The sequence below is a fragment of the Ziziphus jujuba genome, chromosome 7 (genome assembly GCF_031755915.1).
Source record: "Ziziphus jujuba cultivar Dongzao chromosome 7, ASM3175591v1".
NCBI lineage: Eukaryota > Viridiplantae > Streptophyta > Magnoliopsida > Rosales > Rhamnaceae > Ziziphus > Ziziphus jujuba.
This window is the reverse complement of record NC_083385.1, coordinates 10,206,697-10,229,780: the sequence shown is the minus strand read 5'-3', so window position 1 is coordinate 10,229,780 and position 23,084 is coordinate 10,206,697. Positions and strand designations below refer to the sequence as shown.

The window sequence follows — 23,084 nt, the reverse complement described above, 5'->3', positions numbered from 1 at the left end:
TATGTATTATTTACATTTAATTGAATTATAATTTTTTTGTCAGATATGGAAAATTGAAGTAGGATTTGAATATTTTATAAAAATTTATATTTTTAATTTAATAATTTATCAAACGTATATATTTAAGTAAACTCTTGCTAGGAGTTGGTGAATAATATTTGAAAATCTAGGGTTAATTAAACATCAATTCTTTTAATATTTAACCTAAAAAAAAAAAAAAAGGAAGAAGAAGAAGAAGAAGAAAAGAATGGGTAATTAAAACTTAAAAATATTGTTATTTAATTAACGTTAATTGAACTGTATTATTATCCATAAGCAAAACAAAGTACAATGTGAACAGGCCTTTATTCTTCTTGGCGTGCGATTAGATATCTTGTCGTATGACATTGATATATACCTGACTTCTCAAAACAGGTGTTGGAAAATGAAACCTATAGTACTACGTTATAAAGTTTTTTGGACAATTATATTATATTAAGTTGATGATTTTGTGGGCTTGTGATTTGAAGAATGCGTCTGATATGAAGAATATTATTTATTACCAAAAATAAAAAAAAAGGATTTGAAGAATATTATATGATCATTTTGGAAAAAATTCTATAGTCACTATTAATGAATTATTGTTAAAATCCATCTGTACGTATAAATGTAAACATGTATATATATATATATATATATAAACGATCTGCAAAAACTTTCTTTTTAATATATGATCAGCTACAACATGCATGATACGAGGGCTTGATCGAGAATCAGCAAAATGAATCCACCGACATTCCAAATGCCAGAAACTGGGGAGTATTATGATTGGCTCAGATCTAGTCTTCTTGTGCATGTCCTTTTTACGACCACCTAACCATGCTTTTCCACCTTCCCTCCTATGGGATTTAAATCTTTATCTTCTATAACTTTGAATCTCTTTTGAACCCTTTGCACATCGTCCAATCAAGACTAATAATTCTGTATGTTTATTATTTTTCAACCATTTTATGTCTTAGCTATTTTGCGTCCAAAGTGGAATATAAATGCAATCATAGCGAGAACAGAAGAATGGAAAACCTAAGCTAGCGTTGGCTCTCTAGCTATTTTGTGATCCCCTTTGTGGCTAGCTAATATTACAAAGTAGGCAAGGCATTGTAGAAACCTCTCCTTTTCTCTTTTCTTTTCTATGGAATTTTAATCATGGTGGTGAGAAAATTTTAGATCTATGACCAAACTTTAATTTGTAGGTTCATGGTCATAGAGGAGTATAATTCACTTTTGGAAGATATTCATGGTAAAATAATAATAATAATAAATAAATAAATAATATTTAAGAAAAGAGAAAAAATTAGGAACAAAATTCCATCCAGAGACCTTCCTTTATTTTAATTTTTGTATTTGTTATTAACTCATATTATAGGCTAACTTTCACTTAAACCTTAATATAGTATTAAACTATTAATTATATTTTCAAACTACATGACCTTTTTTTTAATAGGGTTTAGTTACCCCCAATAGATCACATACATAAGACAGATTCTTAATAGGATAGAGAACTATATAAGTCATTGTCAACATATTTCAAACAAACAGAGTTCTACTACAACATATCCAGAGAAAGTGAATCCTAGGTACTTTTGCAAGAATTTTTGCAATTGTTTAGTTAACAATAAGAGAATATTGCTAACAAATGGCTTAAAAATTATTTTCTTAGTATCTAAATTAAAAAAATCCATAGGATTATGCTTAATTTTGGAGACATCAAGAGGGTTTCCAATGATTTGCTTTTCATGTTTCCTCTTTCTGACAGTCTATTCATGATCTTCTTTTTCTTTTCTTTCTTTTTTTTTTTTTGGGCCCCGGGGGGGGATGGGGGTAGGATATCATGAGGTTTGTGGGCCAATGTTGGCCCGCCTTAATGTTCCCATTAGTTTAGATCATTGACGGGTCAGATCCGTTAGGCCTTTGCCCTTTCAAAGGGCTTAGCAAGTGGAAAAGGGCTTTACATAGTTAGACATAACATGAGCCCATATTTGAAGGCATGACGTAGAGACTGTCAATTATGAAGACGAAGCCGACCTTGATATGGACCCTTTATGGCCCATGCTTACACGAATCACTCCTCCCAGTGGTTTTTTGCCCTTTGTCTTTCTTATCCTCTTGAAAGAGAGGAGGTCAGTTAATTAGCGGGTAAAAAGTTTCGTATTATAAACTAATCGTTATAGAAGTTGACAGGTTATGATAAAACTTCAAATATTTCTTTATAATTGTCTGCAAATATTCTTTTCAGTTGCCATTAGTACTTGATTAGAAAAATATTGAACTTTTCCCTTTTTTTTTTTTTTTTTTTTTTCCTTTAGCATGAGACAAATATATATATATATATATATTTTGGGTAATTTCTAACATGTCATTGTTAATGTGACTACTTAAGGCATGGGGGGGGGGGGGGGGGAAATGCTCATATTTCTTCACTTGAAGGCAGATATTCCTCAATTTTTTCAATTATTTTTCCCCTTTCATGGGATTAACCAGAAGCAAAGTAAATTCCCAACTGAAGCAGCTTAAAAATAAATACGAGCCCAAAAAAAGGCAAAACAACCATGAATCAACGCACAAAGAAAATACACAGTAGCTTACAAGTTATTTCTTTCATATATATATAATCTTATGTTCATACAAGCAAACAATCATAGTGTAAAAGTTTATATACGATATTCCAAGGATTATTCGGGCATCGATCTACTTAATAATAGTCCTTTTGAGAATGACATCTGACCCATAAAAGCGTAGCAGAAGTATAGCATTTTCATTCGCACACACAGAGACATTTATACAAAGAGAGAGAATGTTTTCTCGTATGCTTCTTGGCAATATCATCTTAAAAGGCATTCCTTTTCCTTGAAGATAAAGCTTAGCGGCTCATTTTTGGGGTTTGGTTGGCCCAATGTACCTTTCAAATTCCAAGTCATTTGTCCAACATATATTACATATTGAAAAATATAAAATATACTACTCTGAGGTTTCTGAAATATTCATCTGGGGTTTAGCAATCTCAGCCTCTAAGTTAGTCAAAAGGGCCATGAAGTCCCTGTCAATATTTTGCTTACAAGTTTTGATATGTACAACCCTACCATCGTTCTTACCTAATTATCAGCCACTGCTTGTTAAACAAACTGTTACACTATACTTAATCAGCTATTAGCATTCATATAAATACCTGACCTCTTCATATCCATGCCTCATCCACATCCAACTCTACAACTAAAGTGGTTTTCCAGAATAAAATGGCTAGCTGGGACAGAATGTTTCAAAGATTAAGCTTCGTTTTCTTTGGCTTAATTCTAGGCTCGGTCTTTTTTTCTGCTGAAGCTGCTACAAAGAAATACCAGTTTGATGTGAGTTGTTTTGAAGCGTTAATAATTACATGCAACAGTCAAACTAAGCATATTGAAAGTAAAAAGGGAAAAAAAAAGAAAAAAAAAAGAGGAAGTCTTTTGGTTCTCCGTTTGATGACATTTTTTTAATTTTTTGTGTTAATATTCCAGATTCAAGTGAAGAATGTGAGCAGATTGTGTCATGCAAAACCGATTGTAACTGTAAATGGGAGGTTTCCAGGGCCTACCATATATGTGAGAGAAGGAGACAGAGTTCTTGTCAATGTCACAAACCATGCACAATATAACATGTCAATTCACTGGTAAGAAACCGAAATAGCTTTTGATATACAGAGCCAATGAATGCAGGACATATTAATTTTTCACCCTGCTGCCTAAGCTTTCATGAATAAGATGGACTGCTGTTGTAGACTACCTATCATTGTCAATTAAATGCAGAAGCCGATATGGACCTGTAGATTTTTAGGATTCATGGTGAAAAAAATCATCTTTGAACCTCATTTGGTTATTCTTATAGGCATGGATTGAAGCAGTATCGAAATGGTTGGGCGGACGGACCAGCTTATGTAACACAGTGTCCAATTCAGACAGGAAGTAGCTATACATATGGCTTCAACGTAACAGGACAAAGAGGAACACTGTGGTGGCATGCACATATTCTTTGGCTAAGGGCAACAGTCCACGGTGCTATTGTCATTATGCCCAAACAAGGAACCCCATTTCCTTTCCCACAGCCAGATAGAGAAACTGAAATTCTGCTAGGTGAGTTACAAGACATCTTTTATTTTCTTGGTGCTTGGCATATTCATCAAAACTCAGACCATTTCTAAAAGTTCAAAATTTGTATGACATATAGGAGAATGGTGGCATATTGATGTGGAGGAGGTTGAGAAGCAAGGAAACAAGAATGGTTTGCCACCGAATACATCAGATGCACACACGATAAATGGCAAGCCAGGACCGCTCTTTCCATGCTCTGAGAAACGTGAGTAACATAGCTCAACAACACTTTTTGAGCATGTTATATATTAATTAGAAAGTTTATCACTTAAACAACATCAAGTTGAGTGTGGATTTCTTCAATTTTCGTTCTTTCAGATACTTTTGCAATGGAGGTTGAGCAGGGAAAGACATACCTTCTGAGAATCATAAATGCAGCCCTAAATGATGAACTTTTCTTCGGCATCGCTGGCCACAACTTGACAGTTGTGGAAGTTGATGCAGTTTACACAAAGCCATTCACCACTCAATCTATACTGATAGCACCTGGCCAGACCACAAACGTACTTCTCAAAGCCAATCAAGTTCCTGGTAGATACTTCATGGCTGCTAGGCCTTTCTTGGATGTTCCACTCTCAGTAGACAACAAAACAGCCACAGGTATAGTCCAATACAGAGGGATCCCAAACACTGTTCTTCCAGTTTTACCCCAATTGCCTAATCCTAATGACACGAAATTTGCTTTAAGCTACAACAAGAAACTCAGAAGTTTGGACTCTCAACAGTTTCCTGCAAATGTTCCTCTCAAAGTCGATAGGAACCTCTTTTACACTGTTGGTTTTGGAAAAGATCCTTGTCCAACTTGTGTTAATGGAACACGACTTGTTGCTTCCTTGAACAATATCTCTTTTGAGATGCCCAAAATTGGTCTTCTTCAAGCTCATTACTTCAACATCAAAGGGGTTTATAGGACTGATTTTCCTGACCGGCCACAAACTACTTTCAACTATACTGGTGCACCACTAACGGCCAATCTTGGCACATTGACTGGCACAAGGCTTAGCAAGCTTGCCTTTAATTCAACAGTTGAGCTGGTTTTGCAGGATACTAATCTTCTGACTGTGGAGTCACATCCTTTCCATCTACATGGATATAACTTCTTTGTGGTTGGAACGGGTATTGGAAATTTTGATCCTGCCAAGGACCCTGCTAAATACAATTTGGTTGATCCTATTGAAAGAAATACAGTTGGAGTTCCAACGGGTGGTTGGACTGCCATTCGGTTTAGAGCTGATAATCCAGGTAATTCAAAGTTTCTTTTAAGCATAGAATTTTTCATGTTCTTCAACATGACGTTATAATGATTTTTAAGAATAATGTCCATTTTAGTTAACAGCAAGCAAAAAATCCTTGAATTTAATGAAGTTTTACTAATATTTTTGTCTCATTGTTTAAGGCGTTTGGTTCATGCATTGTCATTTGGAGCTGCACACTGGGTGGGGATTGAAAACTGCATTTGTTGTGGAAGATGGATCGGGGTCAGATCAAACTGTTATGCCTCCACCTAAGGATCTTCCACCGTGTTAATTGTCTAGAAGTCCCAAAATTCAAGATGTAATTTGTGTATAGCCATTGTTGTTGAAATACTGTCTCTCTATACTTCCTGGTCAAGTCGCAGGAGTTTCTTGAGGAAACAATAAGAAGAAGAAAACAAATGCTTAAGGAAAGAAAATGCTTGACAATTTATTTGAGTTTGAAATTGTAATATATTGCATTTAATGCACAATAAAATAAAAAAAAGTAGTTTTCTTTTCAATATGATATCTGCAAGAAGGAACAGATAACCTTACAACGGTGACTTCATATGCATATGTACATTGCCCCTCTCCAAATTCATTTTCCGACAAGCATGCACCCAACCTACTCAAATATATTTAGGTTAATCATGGTCTTTTATTATTTATTTATTGATTTATCAACTTTTTTACTCATAGTGCTACTTTCCATAGCAAGACTCTGATTGTCTTTACGGATTGCAAGGAGAATATTAACATGAACTTAGACACAATTTGCGCAATACTGAATTTTTGAATAAAAAAATTAAAATTAAAGATAATCATATTAGCATATTAAATTACAAATTTCCAGAAAAAAGAAATAAAAAAAGTCTAAAAAAATAAAATATCAAGATGAAGAAACACACAGCCCATGGTAAAATTCGTAAGGGAAACAAGAGAAGAAGATCTCACACATAGCGGTACAGCAGGTCCTTACTCCATAGCTCGTTTTTTCATGTAACATGGAAAAATATAACTACTAAAGCTCACAAACATATACCAAGCGTAAATTTACCTAAACAAACAAAATAAAAGTATATACCAACCGTACAAAAAACACAAGAAGCTAGAACAGCAATTGCGTAAGCATAGCAACTGTAATAATGCAATTGGGATTAGTAGGTTCGAGCCAACATTATTCAGCAATTAGAACTAGATTATGATCAAAGCCTGACACTACTTGTAAAACTTCAGAACCTTCTAAACAATCTAGCAAAATGGGTTCAGGTTCATCATAGGAGCTGCCTAACCCAAGCCTTCCATTCTTGCCACAACCCCAAACAAACACTTCTCCCCTAGAGGTCAAAGCAGTAGAATGTACGCGTCCCCCTGACACTGATATAGGAATTTCTTCTTCCAAACCTTCGACCATCAATGGAATGTTTTCTGGCCCCACCCTTCCAAGCTGAGAACTTTGATTCCATCCCCATGTAACAATGCTTCTGGCATCATCACCAGTAGCATCTGATGATGCAACCCGGCATATTGCCAATGAATGGCCAAGGCCTGATGCTACAGTGATAGGATGGAAGCTTATGTCAACAGGTAACATTCCCAAATCTTGTTTTGATCTTCCCAACTGACCATATATGTTGCTTCCGCAGCTTAACAGAGTTCCATTCCCTGAAACCGAGCAATTAGAACAAAAATCAGTACATGCATATTTATATCTGTCAGTGCAAATGAATGCACACAGATATACCACTTACCGCAAAGAACTAATGAATGATCAAGTCCACATGCAATGCCTACAACTTCCACACCATTTAGCTCTCTCACTAAACGAGGCTCCCAGATAATTGGCATATTTTTCTCCTTCTCCATTCCTTCTAAAACCAGCTTCTCTGCAGCTTCCCATGTTGAAGCTGAAGGTTCTTGGTTATTAATACATGCACTTGGTTTTGATTCTAAAGGAGATGTTTCCAAAGTTTCTGCAATGCCTCCTATCCTACCATCAGCTGAATAACCCCAGCCAAACAATTTGCCATCATTGGTCTGTGCAAGAGTATGTCCCCAACCAAATGATACCTGTCAAAGAAAGATGCACTCAAGGAATTTCCTTCTGATCAAATAAGAAGGTTATTATAGATGGGGCTCTTGCAATATGTTCCCATTCTGGCCAATAGTGAGTCAGCTGTGACATTATAATTTCGTCTAGACATTCGTCCCACAAACATAAGAGCGCACCTTGACAATCTTTTCATCCGCAAGTGCTTCTACTTTGGAAGGTAAAACAGCTTCGATGACTTCCTTTCCAAGACCAAGCTGGCCACGCTTGGACTTTCCCCAAACCCATAAAGAACCATCATCTCCAATGGCTGCCGAAACAACGCCAGATGCAAATGCAGCACGCACTCTAACTTGATCCAACCCAGCAACTTGCTTTGGCTCATTCCAGGACTCTCTGCGTACCAAGTGCCAACAGAAAAATCTACTACTTCTTAGTAACTCTTACTTGTACTAATACTAAAGATTAGATATTATCTACTTTTAGTAGAGTAGGGCCCACTTAGCAAACCATTTAGCAAATGTTCATTCATTTGTAGCAGGATTAACTTTTAACAACTCCCTTCCTAAGAAGTTTTTTAAATAGAAACTATGAATTCTTGTCATGTATACGGGAGATATTGCTAAGAGGACAATACTGACTGAAAGAAATAAAATAAAATAACAGACTCTTTTTGGTCCAAACCAACTCAAGCTACGCAATAGTAAAAACTGTAAAACCAGTCTATAGTACAGCTTTATCAATAAACCATCAGTCTAAGAAAGTACTTGTATCAACATCTGGAACATGTCGATATCTTAATATCTTGGCCTATAAGGGACTGAATAAAATTTTCTTTTCGTTTCTTTTCTATAGCGACTGAATAGAACAAAATTAGGTGTGGAAAAACGAAGCCCGATTAGCCGTTGAAGATTTAGCATAAATAATTTTCAAAATTTTATCAGTAAACCGCCTAAGATTACTTCTCTTTGACAGATTATGATATCGAAAGCGATTCAAATTGGCTTCAAGATAACAAATTGAGAAATTGAAAAACGTTAAAAGAGCCACCTTTTTCAGAGTCATATATGGAAGAAAGTTTGAACTTTGAAATTAATACCTGGGAGAAGGACCACCACGGCCGAGCTGGCCTTCAAAATCTCTACCCCAAGCCCAGACCGCTCCTTGGGAAGTGACAGCAAGGGAATGGTAATGTCCGGCACTGACACTGGTCACATCTGAAGGAAGCCCAGGGACTCGGGTTGGCTCATAAGAGTCGGTACCAACACCGGTGAGAGAGGTGGGCAGTCCGAGAGCCCCATGGCTTCCATCGCCGAAGCTCATCACCGCGCATCTTCTGCCGGTGCCGGCGCTGTTGGTCATCCATCTCCGAAAGCTTTGGAACACCACGTGAACCGCCTTCCTCTCCTCCAACACAGCCCGTAGCATCTTCCACCGGTGCCTTCGGCAGTGACTAGTGAGCACGTAAAACGGCCCCCCTTTTCTTCTTTTTTCCAAGTGGGCTTGTGACATGTAAAAGCCTAATCTTTTTAATTGTGGATGCATGGCTATCTTGACCTACAGGTGCCAATTGTTAGTGGGCCTTGAATGCAAGGAATTTGGGCCTCGGGCGGCCTACATAAAACAAAATGTAATAAAAAAAAGTAAAATATTAAAAATAAAAAACAAAAAATAAAAAATAGGAAGAGAAAACAAAATCTGAACAAAAAATGAAACAAAATAAAAGGGAAAAACATTAATAATAATAATAATAATAGATATCCGAATTTTCACAAGCACAAAACAACGGCCTAAACGACCATGTAGGTGGTGAGGGTCTCCACTCCCCTGAGAATATTTGGTAGGCAAAATCAAAGCAACAGCGAGGCACAGCCACAGACCCATTGAAGAAGATGGCGATGGTTTCTATGGCCGTTTCGCTCCCAACGCTAACCCATCCGACCCTTCGCCGAGTCAACCGGTAAGTTTCTCCTTCTTCTCAGTTGTTCCGTTGCTATAAATAATATGAATAAAAAAACAATCCTAAATTTTCGCTTTTGATCCAATGCCTAATTATTATTATTATATTTTCTCAAAATATGTTTGAAGTCAAGTTTAGCTTGAATTTCATCCCATTTCTGTAGTGATCGATTTGTAGCTCAAAATATTAACTTCGTGGATTTGAACAAAGCACGCGTGAAAATATAAAGCGCACATTTTGGGTTGTGTGGGACAGGTGCTCTGGTATGGCTTTCGCAACCGTTAACAAAGAGACTGCTTCACTGGGTGTGAAGGTTACAGAAGGGGAAGGAAACTTACCCAAGGTCGTTTTGACTTCTGCTGGGGGTAGGTAAGTCAACGCTTTTGCTGCACTATTATGGAAGTTTTGTGAATCTTTGTTGGTTTTTGATTTTTTTTTTTTTTTTTTTTAATATGCTCTTTAAAGTCGATTTTATATGAGACTGATTCTCTGATAGATTACTGAATGTTTTTGTTGCAGTGAGGCTGAGATATATTTGTTTGGTGGTTGCATTACGTCTTGGAAAATTCCAAATGGAAAGGACCTCCTTTTTGTTCGGCCAGATGCTGTATTCAATAAGAAGAAACCAATCAGGTTGTCTTCCTTCTATTCCCCCCGCTTATTTCTAATGTTTTGGTTTCTGTTATGCAGCCAGATTACAGGTTAAATTTTAGCATTCTTTTTGAATGTGAAATTCCTAATGAGTTTTTTTTTTTTTTTTTTTTTTTTGTTTTAATTTTTTATTTTTTAAATTCAATTTTTAGATAATTAAAAGTTTTTCATTGTTTAATTTGATCGTTAGTTTTAGATCATCGTGGAGGATTGTTTACTCATATACTGACTATATCTCTCTTGGGATAGTGGGGGAATTCCACATTGCTTTCCACAGTTTGGACCCGGGCCAATTCAGCAGGTATGGCTTCTTTGTTTCATTCCTTCCTAGATCAACTAGTACAATCCTTCTTCACTCCTTGTATTCCATTTTACAAATAAGATTGAATTTTTTTTTTTTTTTTTTTTAAGTGTTTTTTTGGTACATTGTGAATTTGTGAATGAGCATAATGAAGAACTAGTAGTGCTACCATTAGCAAATTTAGGCCCAGAAGAAAAGACACAACGTATATATCAAAATCTAAGCTACTAGCAACTAAAATAATATGCTAAAGGTCTATTGATATTTAAGTCACTGGCTGTGAAAATCATAATGATTAATGTGATTTCTACTAGTGACTTTTACCATCAAGAAGTCCAACTAAAAAACATGTAAATGTATACTAGTGTTGCTATTAATCAATAATTTGTTCTAAAATGAAGTGATCAATGATTCAGTTATTCATACTTCTCATACAGTTACTACTGTGTTAAATCTTTTAATCTTCTATATTGTACTGAGCCATGGAGACGTTTATGTTATGAGCAGCATGGATTTGCAAGAAATTTGGACTGGTCCATCGTTGATTCTGAAAATGTGGAAGGAAATCCAATTATAACATTAGAGCTAAAGGATGGTACTTACAGTCGGTCCATGTGGGATTTCAGCTTTCAAGCTTTATACAAGGTTAGTTGTGAAATTAAACATTATATGTTTGACACAGATAACTCATTGCCTCTTTGGTCGCACCAACCACACTGTAGACACTAGAATGTGTTTCTGCATTCTGTCTAATGCTTAACTGAAAATGAAACTCAAAATTGTCATGTTGCTTCCAGGTTACCTTGAAAACAAAGAGCATCTCCACTGAACTTACAATTATAAATACAGACGACAAGCCCTTTTCATTTAGTACTGCCCTCCATACATACTTCCGTGTAAGTTCTTAACTTGATGCTCGAAGATCCAATCATAACTCTGGTTAGTTAAAATTCAGACATAACTCTTATAACTTCAATAGGAGAACCATGTCTGCCATAGCTACAAAGCAGCTTTAGAAATCAATTGCAGATGTATAATTTACTTCAAGACTTTGCTTTGAATCATTGTTCATTCCAAATGCCTTGCAGGCTTCTGTAACAGGGGCATCAGTTAGTGGTTTAAAAGGGTGCAAAACACTAAATAAAGATCCTGATCCCAAGAACCCGTTGGAGGGAAAGGAAGAAAGGTTTGCACCATTTTCATGTGAATACATTTAGAAGTGTTTGTCATTATCTAGTTTATTGTGTGGAAAAAGGAAGTCAAATAGCATTCTAGGGTATGCTATTGCTTAATTGAATTGTGAATGTGAAATGAAAAGCAGTCTTTCTTAAGATAATTCTAGTGCTACCTGACTTCTTACAAAATTCAACAACTTCAGCTGAGGTTCTTTGCATTTTCTGATTATTGTCTTGAGAACACAGGGATTTGGTCAACTTTCCTGGATTCGTAGATTGCGTCTACCTGGATGCTCCTGATGAGTTGCGTCTTGATAATGGATTGGGTGATATAATATCAATCAAGAACACAAAGTGAGTATGCATCTAGTCAACTTAATCTGTGGCCAGGACTTTAATTTATATTTTGCTCTCACATTTTTTGCTGCCCTGTAATCTTTACCCTCATAGCTGGTCCGATGCTGTGTTGTGGAACCCACATCTCCAAATGGAAGCATGCTACAGAGATTTTGTTTGTGTAGAAAATGCCAAGGTAATAAGGTTCCAGGTTTCTTGTAGTTGCATATTGTTTCTGATTCTTACTGATTCATTTTTTCTTCTCATTTTTCGTGGCCACTTCAGATTGGAATCACCCAGCTAGAGCCTAAACAATCTTGGATTGCCAGTCAGCATGTTAGCATCGAGTGAAATGTGACTATGAGCTGTTTTCAATTTTGTAAAAACATGTTGAATTTCCTTTATTATTATTCTTGTTTTAATGTTTTTGGTGAATCTGTAAAGCTATAAAAGCAAAAAGTTCGGATGGCAAGGTAGTAATATAATTCGACGTTGATTTATTATGTATTGGCATAATTGCTTTACATATTATATATTCCCAATATTAGAGGTGAAGCTATATTTCCACTCTCTCTCACCAGTAATCTCCACAAGAACACTTACCTTTTCTAAAAAGGTGGAAACGCACTCTATCTCGCAGTAAAATATCTCTATCATAAATATCCGATATGAGTTTTGCTACTTTGTGACAATCCTCACAAATCCGTAAATTCTTGAAAATTCGAATCACTGCCCCTGGTTTAGTTCCTATTAGTCCAAAAGATACTGCAAGCTTTTCGCTGTGCTGCTGAATTGCTGTTTCTTTCTCCTCATCTTCAAGATCGAGCAACAAATCCTCTGTTGCAGGTTTATAGCCCTCTTGTCTCAGTCTCGTCGCTATTCGCTCCCACATATGATAAATCTCCTTCATATCCTCATGTGAACCATCCCCAGCTATAAATTGGTGCACATTTCCATTAAGGCTTATCACACTGCAACCAGGAATTTTTGAAATTCCCTGATCTTCCATTTGCCTTCTCACTTTTACTGCTTGGTTCCATTCCCCTGCTGCAGCATGAATGCTTGCCAAGTGAATGTAGCGCCCACCATGTGCTGGGTCTTCTTCAACTAATAATTTTCCGACCTGTTTGCCCAACTCGAGATGTTTATGAACTCGGCAAGCATTAAGTAGAGCCCCCCAAATGACAGCATTTGGCCTTAGAGGCATTCTCTCAATTAACTCCTTGGCTTCTTTCAGTAAACCAGCTCGGCCAAGAAGATCGACCATGCAGCCATAATGCTCTATCGATGGTTTCAACTTGTATACTGTGTTCATGCTCTGGAATAAAGATTTTCCCTCATTGACTAGTCCAGCATGACTACAAGCAGTCAAAATGGCCACGAAGGTGATCGCATTTGGCTCGATTCCTTCTTTAAGCATTTGCATGAACCAATCCAGAGCATCCCTTCCCTGCCCATGAATTCCAAAACCATCAATTACCGCTGTCCATAAAGAGACATTTTTCTTCTCCGTACTTTTGAAAACTTCCAGTGCTTCTTCCATGCTGCCACACTTTGCATACATGTCAATAAGGGCACAACCCAAGACTTGATCGATACGAATTCTGTTCTTATCAATGTAGGTATGAATCCAACTGCCTTGATCTAAAGCTCCCAGCCGTGCACAAGCTGAAAGAGCGCTTGCCAAGGTTACTTTGTCAGGTTTGACACCAGCACTTTGCATTTCATGAAACAAGTTTAAAGCTTCTTTGCTCAAACCTGCACTAACATATCCAGAAATCATTGCTGTCCATGAAATGATATTCTTTACTGGCATGCTTCTGAAAAATTCATTTGCCTTTTCCATTTCACCATATTTTGTGTACCCTTTAATTATTGAGTTCCAAGTAACAATATCTCGTTCCGGTATCCGGTCGAATAGGAGGTTTGCCGATCTTATGCTGCCCGTTATGGCGTAAACGTGCAACAGAGAATTCATAGCATAGACTTCTGAGCCAAATCCCAGTTTTAGTATGTGAGCATGGATTTGATGGGTTTCTTCCAAAGCTGACAGGCAAGAACAGGCTTTGAGCAGGAAAGGAAAGGTATATTCGTTATGTGAAACTGAATGACGGAGCATTTGATGATAAAGGAGCAAGGCTTTTTCTGGTTCATTGCTGTTTGAGTATCCTCTAATCATAATATTCCACATGAAAATGTTGGGACTGCTAAATCTGTCGAATACTTTACAGGCATATCCTAAATTTCCAGAACTAGATAAACTGCAGAAACTGAGGAGCTTGCTAACTGGGATTGAACTGGAAACGAGGCCGGTTTTAAACATTTGGGCGTGTATCTGCTTTAGTTCCTCCATGCTTGAACATGATTCCAGCAAAGACACCGTCTGTGCCATGTTGGATTCCAAGAATTGATTTGTTGGAGAAAGCAAAGGTGTCATTGCAGAGCAAATGTAGCTGGTAGCAGAAAAATATATGAAACTAAAAGCCCAGCTCTGTGGCTTCAAACTTCTTGTAGCAATTTGGATAACGTCCTCAATATGTGAGAGCAATAAATATCTTTTATTTCTATTTTGTCGCCTAGTGCATATCTTAAAACTCAAAATAGTGCAATTTTCTTTTAAATTTTGCATATCAGCGGCAACTTTTGTGCTTATACTTCCATCAATGGACAAGAGCAGGATCAAAATAACACGTATAATCCACACTAGAGCCTAATCATCCAGATTCATCCCCATCTCTTAAACAGTCTCTCACAATGTATACTGGTTTTCAACTTTTACGTGCAGCATTATTTGCACCTCTGATTCTGACCCAGCCGAGATAATGATACTGACACAGTTCAACTTGGGCTTTGCTATACATATTAAATACCAGATGGTGTTTTTTCTTATATCATAACATCAATTCTTTTAGAACTTATTCAAAAAAATTCATAAAACACATTAAAACAGGAACAAGTATCAAGAAACACACAATTAATCTGAAGTATTCAAGAACCAGACGATTTAGCGAAATATGCAACTTTTAATTTCCATACGGTCAAAATCAACATAATGTCAGAATTTGCATTAAATTTCCACCAAAAAGCAGAACCATTTCAGAAAAAAAAAAAGAAAAAAAAGAAGAGAATTGACTGTAGATTAACTACTGCTATCTGAGCTCAGAAAGCTCAGTAAAACATGAATTTACAGGCGTAAAATCGAAAAAGTTCCTTAAGGTGTAAAATCCCTCAAAAAAGTTCCTTACCGTCCCCAACCAGGTCTGACTCTGTTCCATTCAAGAAGTCAACATCGAAATGATGCAGACCACAAGTATAATCGCCACAACAGCCCAAACCCAGTAAACCCATTTCCTGTTCTTCTTCATTTGGTTGGCGTAGTAAAGACTGTCAGTGCCACCACTCACAAAGTTACCAGCATTAGCGACATTCAGTTCAATATCATCCATTTTTTCGCCTTGGGTTTCAACCAAAACGGCCATGTCAAGAAAAACCTGATGAAGTTTATTCAAGCTTCTCTGAACATCCATCACCGCCTCATGCCTAGCTTTGTTCCCCATATCCAACTCTGTTTTGCCCTCAAAGAGCTCAACTTTCATGGCCCCAGAAACCATCTTCTCGATCACCTCCTCACTGGGTATCTCACCCATCAGATAGTAATACCTCCGCCTGAGGTCTTCTTTGTGATCGGACGTAATCTTTTCTCTCAAAGATTGGAAACCATTCATCAAATCCCTCATTCTGACTCTCAAACCGTTTGTGATAGCTACCCTTGTTCGATCAACAGGGCTACCTTCTGCGAATGCAGTGGATATTCTGCGATTGATCTCGTTGGAATGGTCGAGTGCTTCAAGCCTGGCCTTGACAATCTTGGCTTTACGAAGTACAGAGACTATGTTGGAATCCATTCTGTCTCTAAGCCCACGAAGAATCTTGGCACTGTGAGTGGATTTGGCTTCTTCGTTCAGGGTTTGAAGATCGAGCAAGAGATTGGTGATCTCTTCCAGCAAATCGGACTTGATCGCCGCGACTTCTTGATAGAACAGAGAGAGGTTGTGTTCCTCTGCGGGGTTGAGTGTCCCTGTTTCAACAACACCATGACCGGATTCAAGATCCTTCTGCGCCTGTTTCTTCAACTCTACATAACTTAAGAACGACTTCGTCATCAAATCATTCATTTTTGCAAGAATTTTGCAAAACCCGCCTGCCGAAAAACCAAAAATTCATGAAATTGAATACGTTTCTCAAGATTATCAGAATTTCACATATAGCATTCATGAAAGCGTTCAAAGGCCAACAAGAAACTAAAATTGCATATAAAATCAGAATTCTAACACAAATTAGATGTCAAGAAATACGGAAAAATAAAAAAAGAAGAGAAAATTGAAAGCGGAATTTGGTTGAAAACCTTGGAAGAGAAATCAATGGCCGTGTTCGTGGCAATGATCTTCTTTATACTAACACCCTGAAATTTATGGTGGCCGGGGATTCTGAGTAGAGAACGTTAAAGTTTTCTACAGAAGCAGAAAGTATTGAACGGAAGAGAGAGAGAGTAAGAGACGGGATTGTGATCGTTCAGTTTCTGAGGAGTAACTTTATATATTTGTTTGAATTTCAAATTCTGGTTTAATTACATGGCCGTTAATTTTTTTGAAAAGAAGCGGACGTTTGCATTCAGCACCATATCAAAACGACATCGTTGGCTCAACAAGTGTTTTTTTCTCTCAAAAAAGAAAAATGTCATTAGTTATTCTTTTCCATAGATTTTACTTTATTAGCATCCGTTGATTCCCTCAAATCTTAGGTTGTACTTCCCGCCATTGCATTCTGATTATGAAATAAATTAAATAAAAATAATAGAACTTGTAAATGAATTCAATTTATAGACTTGATCTTTTTAAATCCGTTTGATTTTAGTTTTTTTTTAAAAAAAAGGGTTTTAATTTTTTTAATTAATAATATATCCTTGAATTTGGTTTTGCCTGGGCACCAATTCCAGATAACTCCATACGGCTATATGAGTCATATAAAATAAAGTTTTAATGCATTTTATGTCCTGTCATATTTGCAACAATCCAAACATAAGCATTGTGAAAGTTGAGCGTACAAAGAAAATTTAGACCAAATGCTTCAAATTTAGACTTAGTGCTCCAACAAAGCTCAATGTCATATAAATAACTAATTATAAGTTACAAGTTTCCAATGAGTCAATTCTCATGTTTATCAATCTCAATTATTCTTGAATGCGTATAAGCTATGAAGTTTCATTGCTGGAATTTACTAGGAATTCAGCAAAAAAAATAAAAAAAATTCAAAAATACAAAAAAAAGAAGGAAGAAAAACATTGCTGTCAATGCTGTGTATTTTGGTGCTTTTTCAACCTAAAATACACATCAGCAGTCCCTTGGATACAATCTCTTCAAGAATCAAGTGGTAAATTAATACAAAGATTTTATTCCAATAGCTCTTCTTCATATGCCATTGCACTTACTAAAACTCATATCCCATCCATCATGCTAAAATCTTGGTTATGCTCTCTGGTTGATCTTCAGCCTTCTCAGCCTCGAGCTTTCTCAATGTTGTTGAACTAAGTTTGTCCCCATTAGATGTATCAGAAACCAAATCTACAACTTCAATCTATGCAACATCCACAACATGGAGGCTTTAATCACCCATAAAAATCTCTATGGAAATTGAAAAAAAAAAAAAAAAAAATTTAATACAATAATTTAAAGTAAAAATAATATATCACTCGCACAACATCCATAATTCAAACCTTCAGTTGTGAGAGTCCTCTATCAGCTCTCTTCTTATTAACTGATAGTCCACCAGGTAATGTCTCCTTGCTGTCCAAACCAAATCAAGTTTGTTAAGTATAAATACTGCTCTAAAGTTCACTACTTTATAAAACAATTGGAGATGGCAAAACCAAAATCAATGGCAATGACCCATTTCAGAACCAGTTCAACAAAATAATATAACATAATGTGAAGCAATGAAGATCATCATCTCCAACCTAACAAATACACCTCAAAAAGCTTAAAAAAATAAATAAAATAAATAATAATAATAATAACATGCCAATCCTAAACGAACCTCACAACAATAGCCTCCAAATTCTCATCAACAATGGAAGGGCCATAAGGGTCCATAATTGGTTCAGCTTGCACAGCAAGCTCGGGCTTAATAGACTGCAGCAAATAATATTTTGCAGTAAAAGTTAGAAGGCTAAAGAAATATAAATTTCTACACAAAAAGACACTTCCGTTTATCAAATACCTTGATATAGTTTTCAACATTGCGTATTCTTTCCTCAATGGGCTCTATTAATTCAGCAAACTGCAAATTTAGGAAACAAAATCATGTCCATATCATTACAAGTTAAATTATTTTTATTTTTATGGGAAGGCTCAATTTAATAATAACCTGTTTTTTAGTCAACATAGGTCCGTCACATACTCCGATCACAATTCGATTCCTTGCTAGCTCCGCCGAAGCCTAGATTACCAGCGAAACCCCACCATTTCCCAATCATCCAAAAATTTCCCAACAAAAAAAAAAAAAAACAATAATAATTATAATATAAAAACAAGAAAACAATATGAAGTTGAAGAAAACGAGTGAGAGACCTTGAGGAACAGGCGGTGGCCGTCGTGTAAGCGGTCGAAGGTACCGCCGAGAACCACGGCGTCATAAGAATTGGGCGGAGACAACTTCGAATTCACCAGTGAGTTGTCGGAATCCGACATTTTTCCGATGAGTGGTTTGTTGAAGAAAGAGAAAGAGCTGTGCCTTCCTTAGAGTTTGGGTTGGTGAGGTTTTAGGATGCAAGTGTGTGTGGGACTTTGTTTTTGGTTTTGGGTAGGCCGCAGGGTAGGAGGGGCTCTAGGATATTTGTTTCTATGCGGCCGATATGATTTTTGTACAATGAATCTGGACAGTTTGCACAGATAGAATTACGATTTTGATCATTTAAAATCCAAGTTAAGCATGTCCCACGATCGGACTACGGACGATGGGGCAAAAGATCTAAGCCTAAGAAAGGTACGTCTCCCGAAGCGCAGCGAGTCAACGTAAAATTGATTAACCAAAAAATGGAAAAGAAAGTGTCAACGTAAAATTGGCCCCAACACCTTCATAGTCCTCAAGATTATAAATCTTCTTTTTTTTTTTTCCCTTTTTTTCTTTTTAATCTGCTCAATTATTTAATTGTACTCTATAGGTAAAATGCTAAACAGTGAACTTAATTTTGTTCCAAACTAATAAAAAAATTTTATTTTTATTTATTTATATATTTCATTTCGTTGCATTTGCTTTCGTATTGTCTTCATGTTTATTTTGCTCCAATCTACTTTTGAGTTGAATTTTTGTACATTCTTGGGCATACAATTTGTAGATAAGTGAGTAGATAGTAAGTAGTTAGTAGACAAAGACGAGACACATTTGCATTGTGTTTTTTTTTTTTTTTTTTTTTTTTTTGGGTACAATATATGTATTTCTTTACCATAATTTTTTTTTTTTATTAAGATTGTAAAGTTGGATATTTTTTTGAAGGTGTTGATAGATAGTGACACACACCAATAAACAGTTCATGGTTAAGTTAAAAAAGAAATCAACCGAAGGAGGATCATAAAAGATATCTTTACTTTGTTCCACAACTTTTAGTGTTGGTTAACGGCTCATGAAAGTTTAATTGGTTGATGGAATCGATTCAAACTTGATCCTACACTTTTGCTGTTCTTTCTTTTGGTTAACTTCTGCTGTTATGATTCACCGGTTAGAAATCACAATTTCCATTTTGAGTGGTAAAATAACTCATTTCTAGCACACCATTGACAATGCTTTTAGTTAAGAGTGAGACTACCCTTCTTTTAGCATAGCAATATTCATTTGTCCAATTCCAAATTATTTGAGCTTCTAAAAATTTTCTAAAATTTGATCGTTCGTGCGAGTTTTCAATCAGGAACTTCTGCAAAGTGCAATGCACAATCTCATCTTATTAATGAAAAACACAAATTTCCAGATTTTCTTTTGTTTTCCACATTTTGACAAATTATTAAATAATTTCAAACATTGAACGAGGTAAGATAACTTCTACTGTTATGATTCACGGGTTAGAACTCACACTTTCCATTTTGAGTGGTAAAGTAACTCATTTACAGCACACCATTGACAATTCTTTTAATTAGAGTGGATTCTACCCTTCTTTTTAGCATAGCAATATTCATTTGTCCAATTCCAAATTATTTGAGCCTCTTCTAAACATTTCCTAAAATTTGATCATTCGTGCGAGTTTTCAATCAGGAACCTCGGCAAAGTGCAATGTACAATCTCATCTTATTAACGAAAAACACATTTTTCCAGATTCTGTTTTGTTTTCCACAGTTTGCAAATTATTCTACAATTTCAAACATTGAACGAGGCACATCTACATGATAACATTCACATCTGGGAAACAACTCTAATCCTCATGGTTACCAATAAGACACAATCAAAGTTTACAGGTGATTGAAGGATTAAACTCCATCTCGAACTAGTCCTGTTCTAGCATCACAGGAGAACTGAATAAGCGCTATCCTGGTCGGCAGATTTTATTACCTTAAACAGCCAACCTCATTTACAGACAATTTAACTGTAATTATCTTCAATTAAAACACCCATAAGACACCGAGGAAGAATGCATAACATAGAAGGTGCAAGAGAGGAAAGTAATCTTCTGTGATAAAACGGAATTGGAAAAACGAACTCTACGAACTAACTTTGCCTGCAATTAATCTAAATATAACCTAAAATGAATATTCATTCCTCGTAAAATTAATTTGATAGCTCAGCGATGCCAAAAAAGCTTGCAGCAACAAAATTACTAGTCTACACAAATCATCTAGATTTGAAGGATTTACTTCTGCTTAACCGTGGCAAAACACTCTCGCAAAAAAGTTTCAAGTTCTGATGAGTACAGGTCAGGAAAAGCCCTGTAGTGGTCCACATGAGGAGATGAACCAAAATTAAATGACCTTACCTTTTTCCCAATCCTCCTTTGCTCTTCAATGAACCACTCCACTGACTCAAATGGCATCACTTTATCAGCTGTGCTATACATGTAAAGCTGAGGACAAGAAGGTTGGTTTCTTGATAGGATTGAAACTGTCTTTTTTAACCTCCTGCATAACAAACAGTCAAATTAGTGCTGATGTTGATAATAAATCTATAATTTTCAAATGTTGTTTCCTCGTTATGGAACAGCCAATTACTCGTCAGCTGGGAAGGAAAATAATAAAGTGGCAACTAAGAACGAACATAGAAAATTAGGAAACAATATTCAAGCATAAATAGAAACTTACTGATTAACATCAGGTAAGTTTAATACAACTGAGAAGATCTTCTCTAATAGCGATAGAAGCAAGATTTCTAATACTGGAGGCTCTTTTTCTTGTGTTATTGACATGCTCACTTCAGTTTTGGATCCATTGAATTCTCTAGTCTCACCTGCAGGGCACGAAGTTGAGCTGCGTTTCTGCAGAATAGCAGCAGAAAATCCTGCGGCCCAGACCTGTTGAAGAGGATTATAAGAAAAGTTATGAAATCCTTCTATAGTAATCGAGATAGAAAATGAAAATCATTCTTCATAACTAGAGATGTTCAACTCAATTTGACCGCAAACGATTTTGGATAATAAAATATAGACAATAAATTAGCCATGAACTAGAAAATGAGGAGACAAATTAGTTGACAGCAATTTTTTCTTTTTGGTGATAGGAGAGGTTAAATACCATTATATGCACAAATTCACCAAATTTTAAGTCCCACAAAAAATCTCGATACTATCTTTAATACAACAATTTCTCTTTCATTTCCACCCTGCTCTTTTAGAATGTCACATTTTTTTTTTCCCCATTGGTGAAAGCAGTTAAATAACATATTAGGAATATTTTGCAACAAGGTAAGCAAAATCTTAACACTGCATAATATACATTTTAATGGTAAGCAAAATCTTAACACTACATAATATATAATTTAATGGAAGCAACAGAAATTTTTTTGTACGATTGTCAAGATATATCGATCATTTTAATGGGGAAATAATGAATCAGGAGTCGAAAAACCTGAGGATTGAAGGGGTCCCCTGCTCCTGAATCAACAATACAACCTTTAATCTTCTCTATCAGATCAGGTTGACCCTGAAGAATTTCAAGTATGGCACCGTATCTGCCCCAAAAAAAAAAAAGAAAAAAAAAAGAAAAAGAAAAAGAACGATCACCACAACTCAAACCGAAGAATATTAAGAGGAATATAAAGAAAATTTGATTTCACAAAAATATCAAAGAGTACCTACACAAACCAACCAGTATTGCTAAAAGTGTGAAAAACCAAGCACCGTTCTCTGCCATCTAATCCTCCTTGTGTAACCCAAGAAACAAGCTCATGGACCATCTCTTCTATCCGTTTTTCAACTCTCCGCCCAAAATCGAACCAAATTACCTCTCTAACATCAACAACGAAGGTCACCGCATGAATACCCTTCGAATTGTACCATTCCACGTACCTTTTGAGGTGCTTCGTCTTCGCTCCGAGCCAACCAAGCAGAACCACTGTTACCTCACGCTCTCTGTTCCCAAAAGCCCCAGCACTCCCGTTAATAGCGCTCAGGGAAGCTCGATTCCATGCGAAAACGCTGTCGTTTGACTGGGAGATCGGCGGGTCGAAATGATTGATTGGGGCAGGGGTAGAGAGAGAAAGAAACCCTCTAAATGGGTTTGGATCGGAAGCGGTTGTGGGCAGTCGACAGAAGGGTGAGAATGAAGAACTAAAGCAAGTCCGTGCAACGACGCCGTTTCTTCTAAATGAGATTGTGTGCTTCGCGGGTCTCTGAATTCTGGGTTGGAATATAACGGAGGGTGGTGGGGTTTTGTTGAAGAGGTGACGATTGACATTGAGAATGGTTGGGTTTAAGATTCTCACAGAGGCTTCCATGGCGGAAATTTGTAAATCAATTGGATTTTGAAGAGTCTGCAAAACATTGGGAATTTTGAAGAGTGAGTGAGTTTGGAGTCGTTTAAATGTCATTAAGATTCTGCGTTACCGAACTTCTGTAAAAACCGCTGTCAAACCTAGCGTCTTTAGTGTAAAATTAATTATCATGCCATTCTTTTTTTTTTTTTTTTTAAATAATTATCATGTTATACTTATTACACAACTCTATTATGCTTTACCTAACGCAT

At 36.4% G+C, this 23,084-nt stretch overlaps 6 protein-coding genes across 11 annotated transcripts; 2 read left to right on the top strand and 4 right to left on the bottom strand.

Moving 5' to 3' along the window:
- The first annotated feature begins 3,072 nt into the window (after nt 1–3,072).
- LOC107424673 (laccase-11) lies at nt 3,073–5,918 on the top strand. The gene is made up of 6 exons (XM_016034522.4): nt 3,073–3,380; nt 3,531–3,682; nt 3,898–4,142; nt 4,237–4,365; nt 4,479–5,402; nt 5,557–5,918. Exons 1-6 carry the CDS (start codon nt 3,270–3,272, stop codon nt 5,685–5,687), a joined length of 1,692 nt encoding a protein of 563 aa, XP_015890008.3. The 5' UTR covers nt 3,073–3,269; the 3' UTR covers nt 5,688–5,918.
- Nucleotides 5,919–6,326: 408 nt separating this feature from the next.
- Nucleotides 6,327–8,943, bottom strand: LOC107424661 (ultraviolet-B receptor UVR8). 2 transcript variants are annotated; one of them, XM_025076845.3, is made up of 4 exons: nt 8,545–8,943; nt 7,625–7,868; nt 7,147–7,465; nt 6,327–7,060 (listed from the first exon to the last, which is right to left on the bottom strand). In XM_025076845.3, exons 1-4 carry the CDS (start codon nt 8,871–8,873, stop codon nt 6,573–6,575), a joined length of 1,380 nt encoding a protein of 459 aa, XP_024932613.1. In that variant the 5' UTR covers nt 8,874–8,943; the 3' UTR covers nt 6,327–6,572. The 2 variants fall into 2 exon arrangements, with proteins under 2 accessions (XP_024932613.1, XP_015889993.1); XM_016034507.4 differs by having other exon boundaries at nt 7,625–7,841; nt 8,545–8,942.
- A 253-nt stretch (nt 8,944–9,196) lies between these two features.
- LOC107424654 (putative glucose-6-phosphate 1-epimerase) lies at nt 9,197–12,375 on the top strand. 2 transcript variants are annotated; one of them, XM_016034499.4, is made up of 10 exons: nt 9,197–9,405; nt 9,661–9,774; nt 9,925–10,038; nt 10,306–10,357; nt 10,865–11,002; nt 11,155–11,253; nt 11,446–11,543; nt 11,779–11,886; nt 11,983–12,064; nt 12,154–12,375. In XM_016034499.4, the coding sequence occupies exons 1-10, from the start codon at nt 9,338–9,340 to the stop codon at nt 12,217–12,219; spliced, it is 939 nt and encodes a 312-aa protein (XP_015889985.1). In that variant the 5' UTR covers nt 9,197–9,337; the 3' UTR covers nt 12,220–12,375. The 2 variants fall into 2 exon arrangements, with proteins under 2 accessions (XP_015889985.1, XP_060675017.1); XM_060819034.1 differs by having other exon boundaries at nt 9,262–9,405; nt 9,569–9,774.
- Nucleotides 12,376–12,429: 54 nt separating this feature from the next.
- On the bottom strand, nt 12,430–14,397 carry LOC107424653 (pentatricopeptide repeat-containing protein At5g66520). The gene has a single exon (XM_016034498.4). The coding sequence runs from the start codon at nt 14,303–14,305 to the stop codon at nt 12,443–12,445; it is 1,863 nt and encodes a 620-aa protein (XP_015889984.3). The 5' UTR covers nt 14,306–14,397; the 3' UTR covers nt 12,430–12,442.
- Nucleotides 14,398–14,965: 568 nt separating this feature from the next.
- LOC107424665 (syntaxin-112) lies at nt 14,966–19,015 on the bottom strand. 2 transcript variants are annotated; one of them, XM_016034512.4, is made up of 7 exons: nt 18,495–19,015; nt 18,292–18,363; nt 18,145–18,204; nt 17,962–18,056; nt 17,642–17,711; nt 17,386–17,502; nt 15,052–16,064 (listed from the first exon to the last, which is right to left on the bottom strand). In XM_016034512.4, the coding sequence occupies exons 1-7, from the start codon at nt 18,612–18,614 to the stop codon at nt 15,144–15,146; spliced, it is 1,455 nt and encodes a 484-aa protein (XP_015889998.2). In that variant the 5' UTR covers nt 18,615–19,015; the 3' UTR covers nt 15,052–15,143. The 2 variants fall into 2 exon arrangements, with proteins under 2 accessions (XP_015890013.1, XP_015889998.2); XM_016034527.4 differs by lacking the exons at nt 17,386–17,502; nt 17,642–17,711; nt 17,962–18,056; ... (1 more) ...; nt 18,292–18,363; nt 18,495–19,015 and adding an exon at nt 16,274–16,444 and having other exon boundaries at nt 14,966–16,069.
- Nucleotides 19,016–20,180: 1,165 nt separating this feature from the next.
- Nucleotides 20,181–22,969, bottom strand: LOC107424647 (uncharacterized). Of its 3 annotated transcripts, XM_048479558.2 has the most exons (5): nt 22,199–22,969; nt 21,969–22,071; nt 21,207–21,415; nt 20,885–21,026; nt 20,181–20,640 (listed from the first exon to the last, which is right to left on the bottom strand). In XM_048479558.2, the coding sequence occupies exons 1-5, from the start codon at nt 22,927–22,929 to the stop codon at nt 20,620–20,622; spliced, it is 1,206 nt and encodes a 401-aa protein (XP_048335515.1). In that variant the 5' UTR covers nt 22,930–22,969; the 3' UTR covers nt 20,181–20,619. The 3 variants fall into 3 exon arrangements, with proteins under 3 accessions (XP_048335515.1, XP_015889975.2, XP_048335516.1); XM_016034489.4 differs by having other exon boundaries at nt 20,181–21,026; nt 22,199–22,967; XM_048479559.2 differs by having other exon boundaries at nt 20,181–21,026; nt 22,195–22,336.
- Nucleotides 22,970–23,084: the final 115 nt, after the last annotated feature.

What these genes read in the sequence shown, in the direction of transcription:
- LOC107424673 (XM_016034522.4), top strand. Translation starts at nt 3,270, where the DNA reads ATGGCTAGCTGGGACAGAATGTTTCAAAGATTAAGCTTCGTTTTCTTT. An exon ending in TATAACATGTCAATTCACTG is followed by an intron (nt 3,683 to 3,897) that starts GTAAGAAACCGA and finishes TTATTCTTATAG; the next exon opens with GCATGGATTGAAGCAGTATC. An exon ending in GTTTAGAGCTGATAATCCAG is followed by an intron (nt 5,403 to 5,556) that starts GTAATTCAAAGT and finishes TCATTGTTTAAG; the next exon opens with GCGTTTGGTTCATGCATTGT.
- LOC107424661 (XM_025076845.3), bottom strand. Translation starts at nt 8,873, where the DNA reads ATGCTACGGGCTGTGTTGGAGGAGAGGAAGGCGGTTCACGTGGTGTTC. An exon ending in CGGATGAAAAGATTGTCAAG is followed by an intron (nt 7,466 to 7,624) that starts GTGCGCTCTTAT and finishes TTTCTTTGACAG; the next exon opens with GTATCATTTGGTTGGGGACA. An exon ending in TCATTCATTAGTTCTTTGCG is followed by an intron (nt 7,061 to 7,146) that starts GTAAGTGGTATA and finishes GCTCGGTTTCAG; the next exon opens with GGAATGGAACTCTGTTAAGC.
- LOC107424654 (XM_016034499.4), top strand. Translation starts at nt 9,338, where the DNA reads ATGGCGATGGTTTCTATGGCCGTTTCGCTCCCAACGCTAACCCATCCG. An exon ending in TTGACTTCTGCTGGGGGTAG is followed by an intron (nt 9,775 to 9,924) that starts GTAAGTCAACGC and finishes TTTTTGTTGCAG; the next exon opens with TGAGGCTGAGATATATTTGT. An exon ending in TTTGTGTAGAAAATGCCAAG is followed by an intron (nt 12,065 to 12,153) that starts GTAATAAGGTTC and finishes TGGCCACTTCAG; the next exon opens with ATTGGAATCACCCAGCTAGA.
- LOC107424653 (XM_016034498.4), bottom strand. Translation starts at nt 14,305, where the DNA reads ATGACACCTTTGCTTTCTCCAACAAATCAATTCTTGGAATCCAACATG.
- LOC107424665 (XM_016034512.4), bottom strand. Translation starts at nt 18,614, where the DNA reads ATGTCGGATTCCGACAACTCACTGGTGAATTCGAAGTTGTCTCCGCCC. An exon ending in TTGGAGGCTATTGTTGTGAG is followed by an intron (nt 17,712 to 17,961) that starts GTTCGTTTAGGA and finishes TGGTTTGGACAG; the next exon opens with CAAGGAGACATTACCTGGTG. An exon ending in CAGAGAGCATAACCAAGATT is followed by an intron (nt 16,065 to 17,385) that starts TTAGCATGATGG and finishes TCGGCAGGCGGG; the next exon opens with TTTTGCAAAATTCTTGCAAA.
- LOC107424647 (XM_016034489.4), bottom strand. Translation starts at nt 22,929, where the DNA reads ATGACATTTAAACGACTCCAAACTCACTCACTCTTCAAAATTCCCAAT. An exon ending in AGCAATACTGGTTGGTTTGT is followed by an intron (nt 22,072 to 22,198) that starts GTAGGTACTCTT and finishes TTTTTGGGGCAG; the next exon opens with ATACGGTGCCATACTTGAAA. An exon ending in AACTTACCTGATGTTAATCA is followed by an intron (nt 21,027 to 21,206) that starts GTAAGTTTCTAT and finishes TTTGTTATGCAG; the next exon opens with GAGGTTAAAAAAGACAGTTT.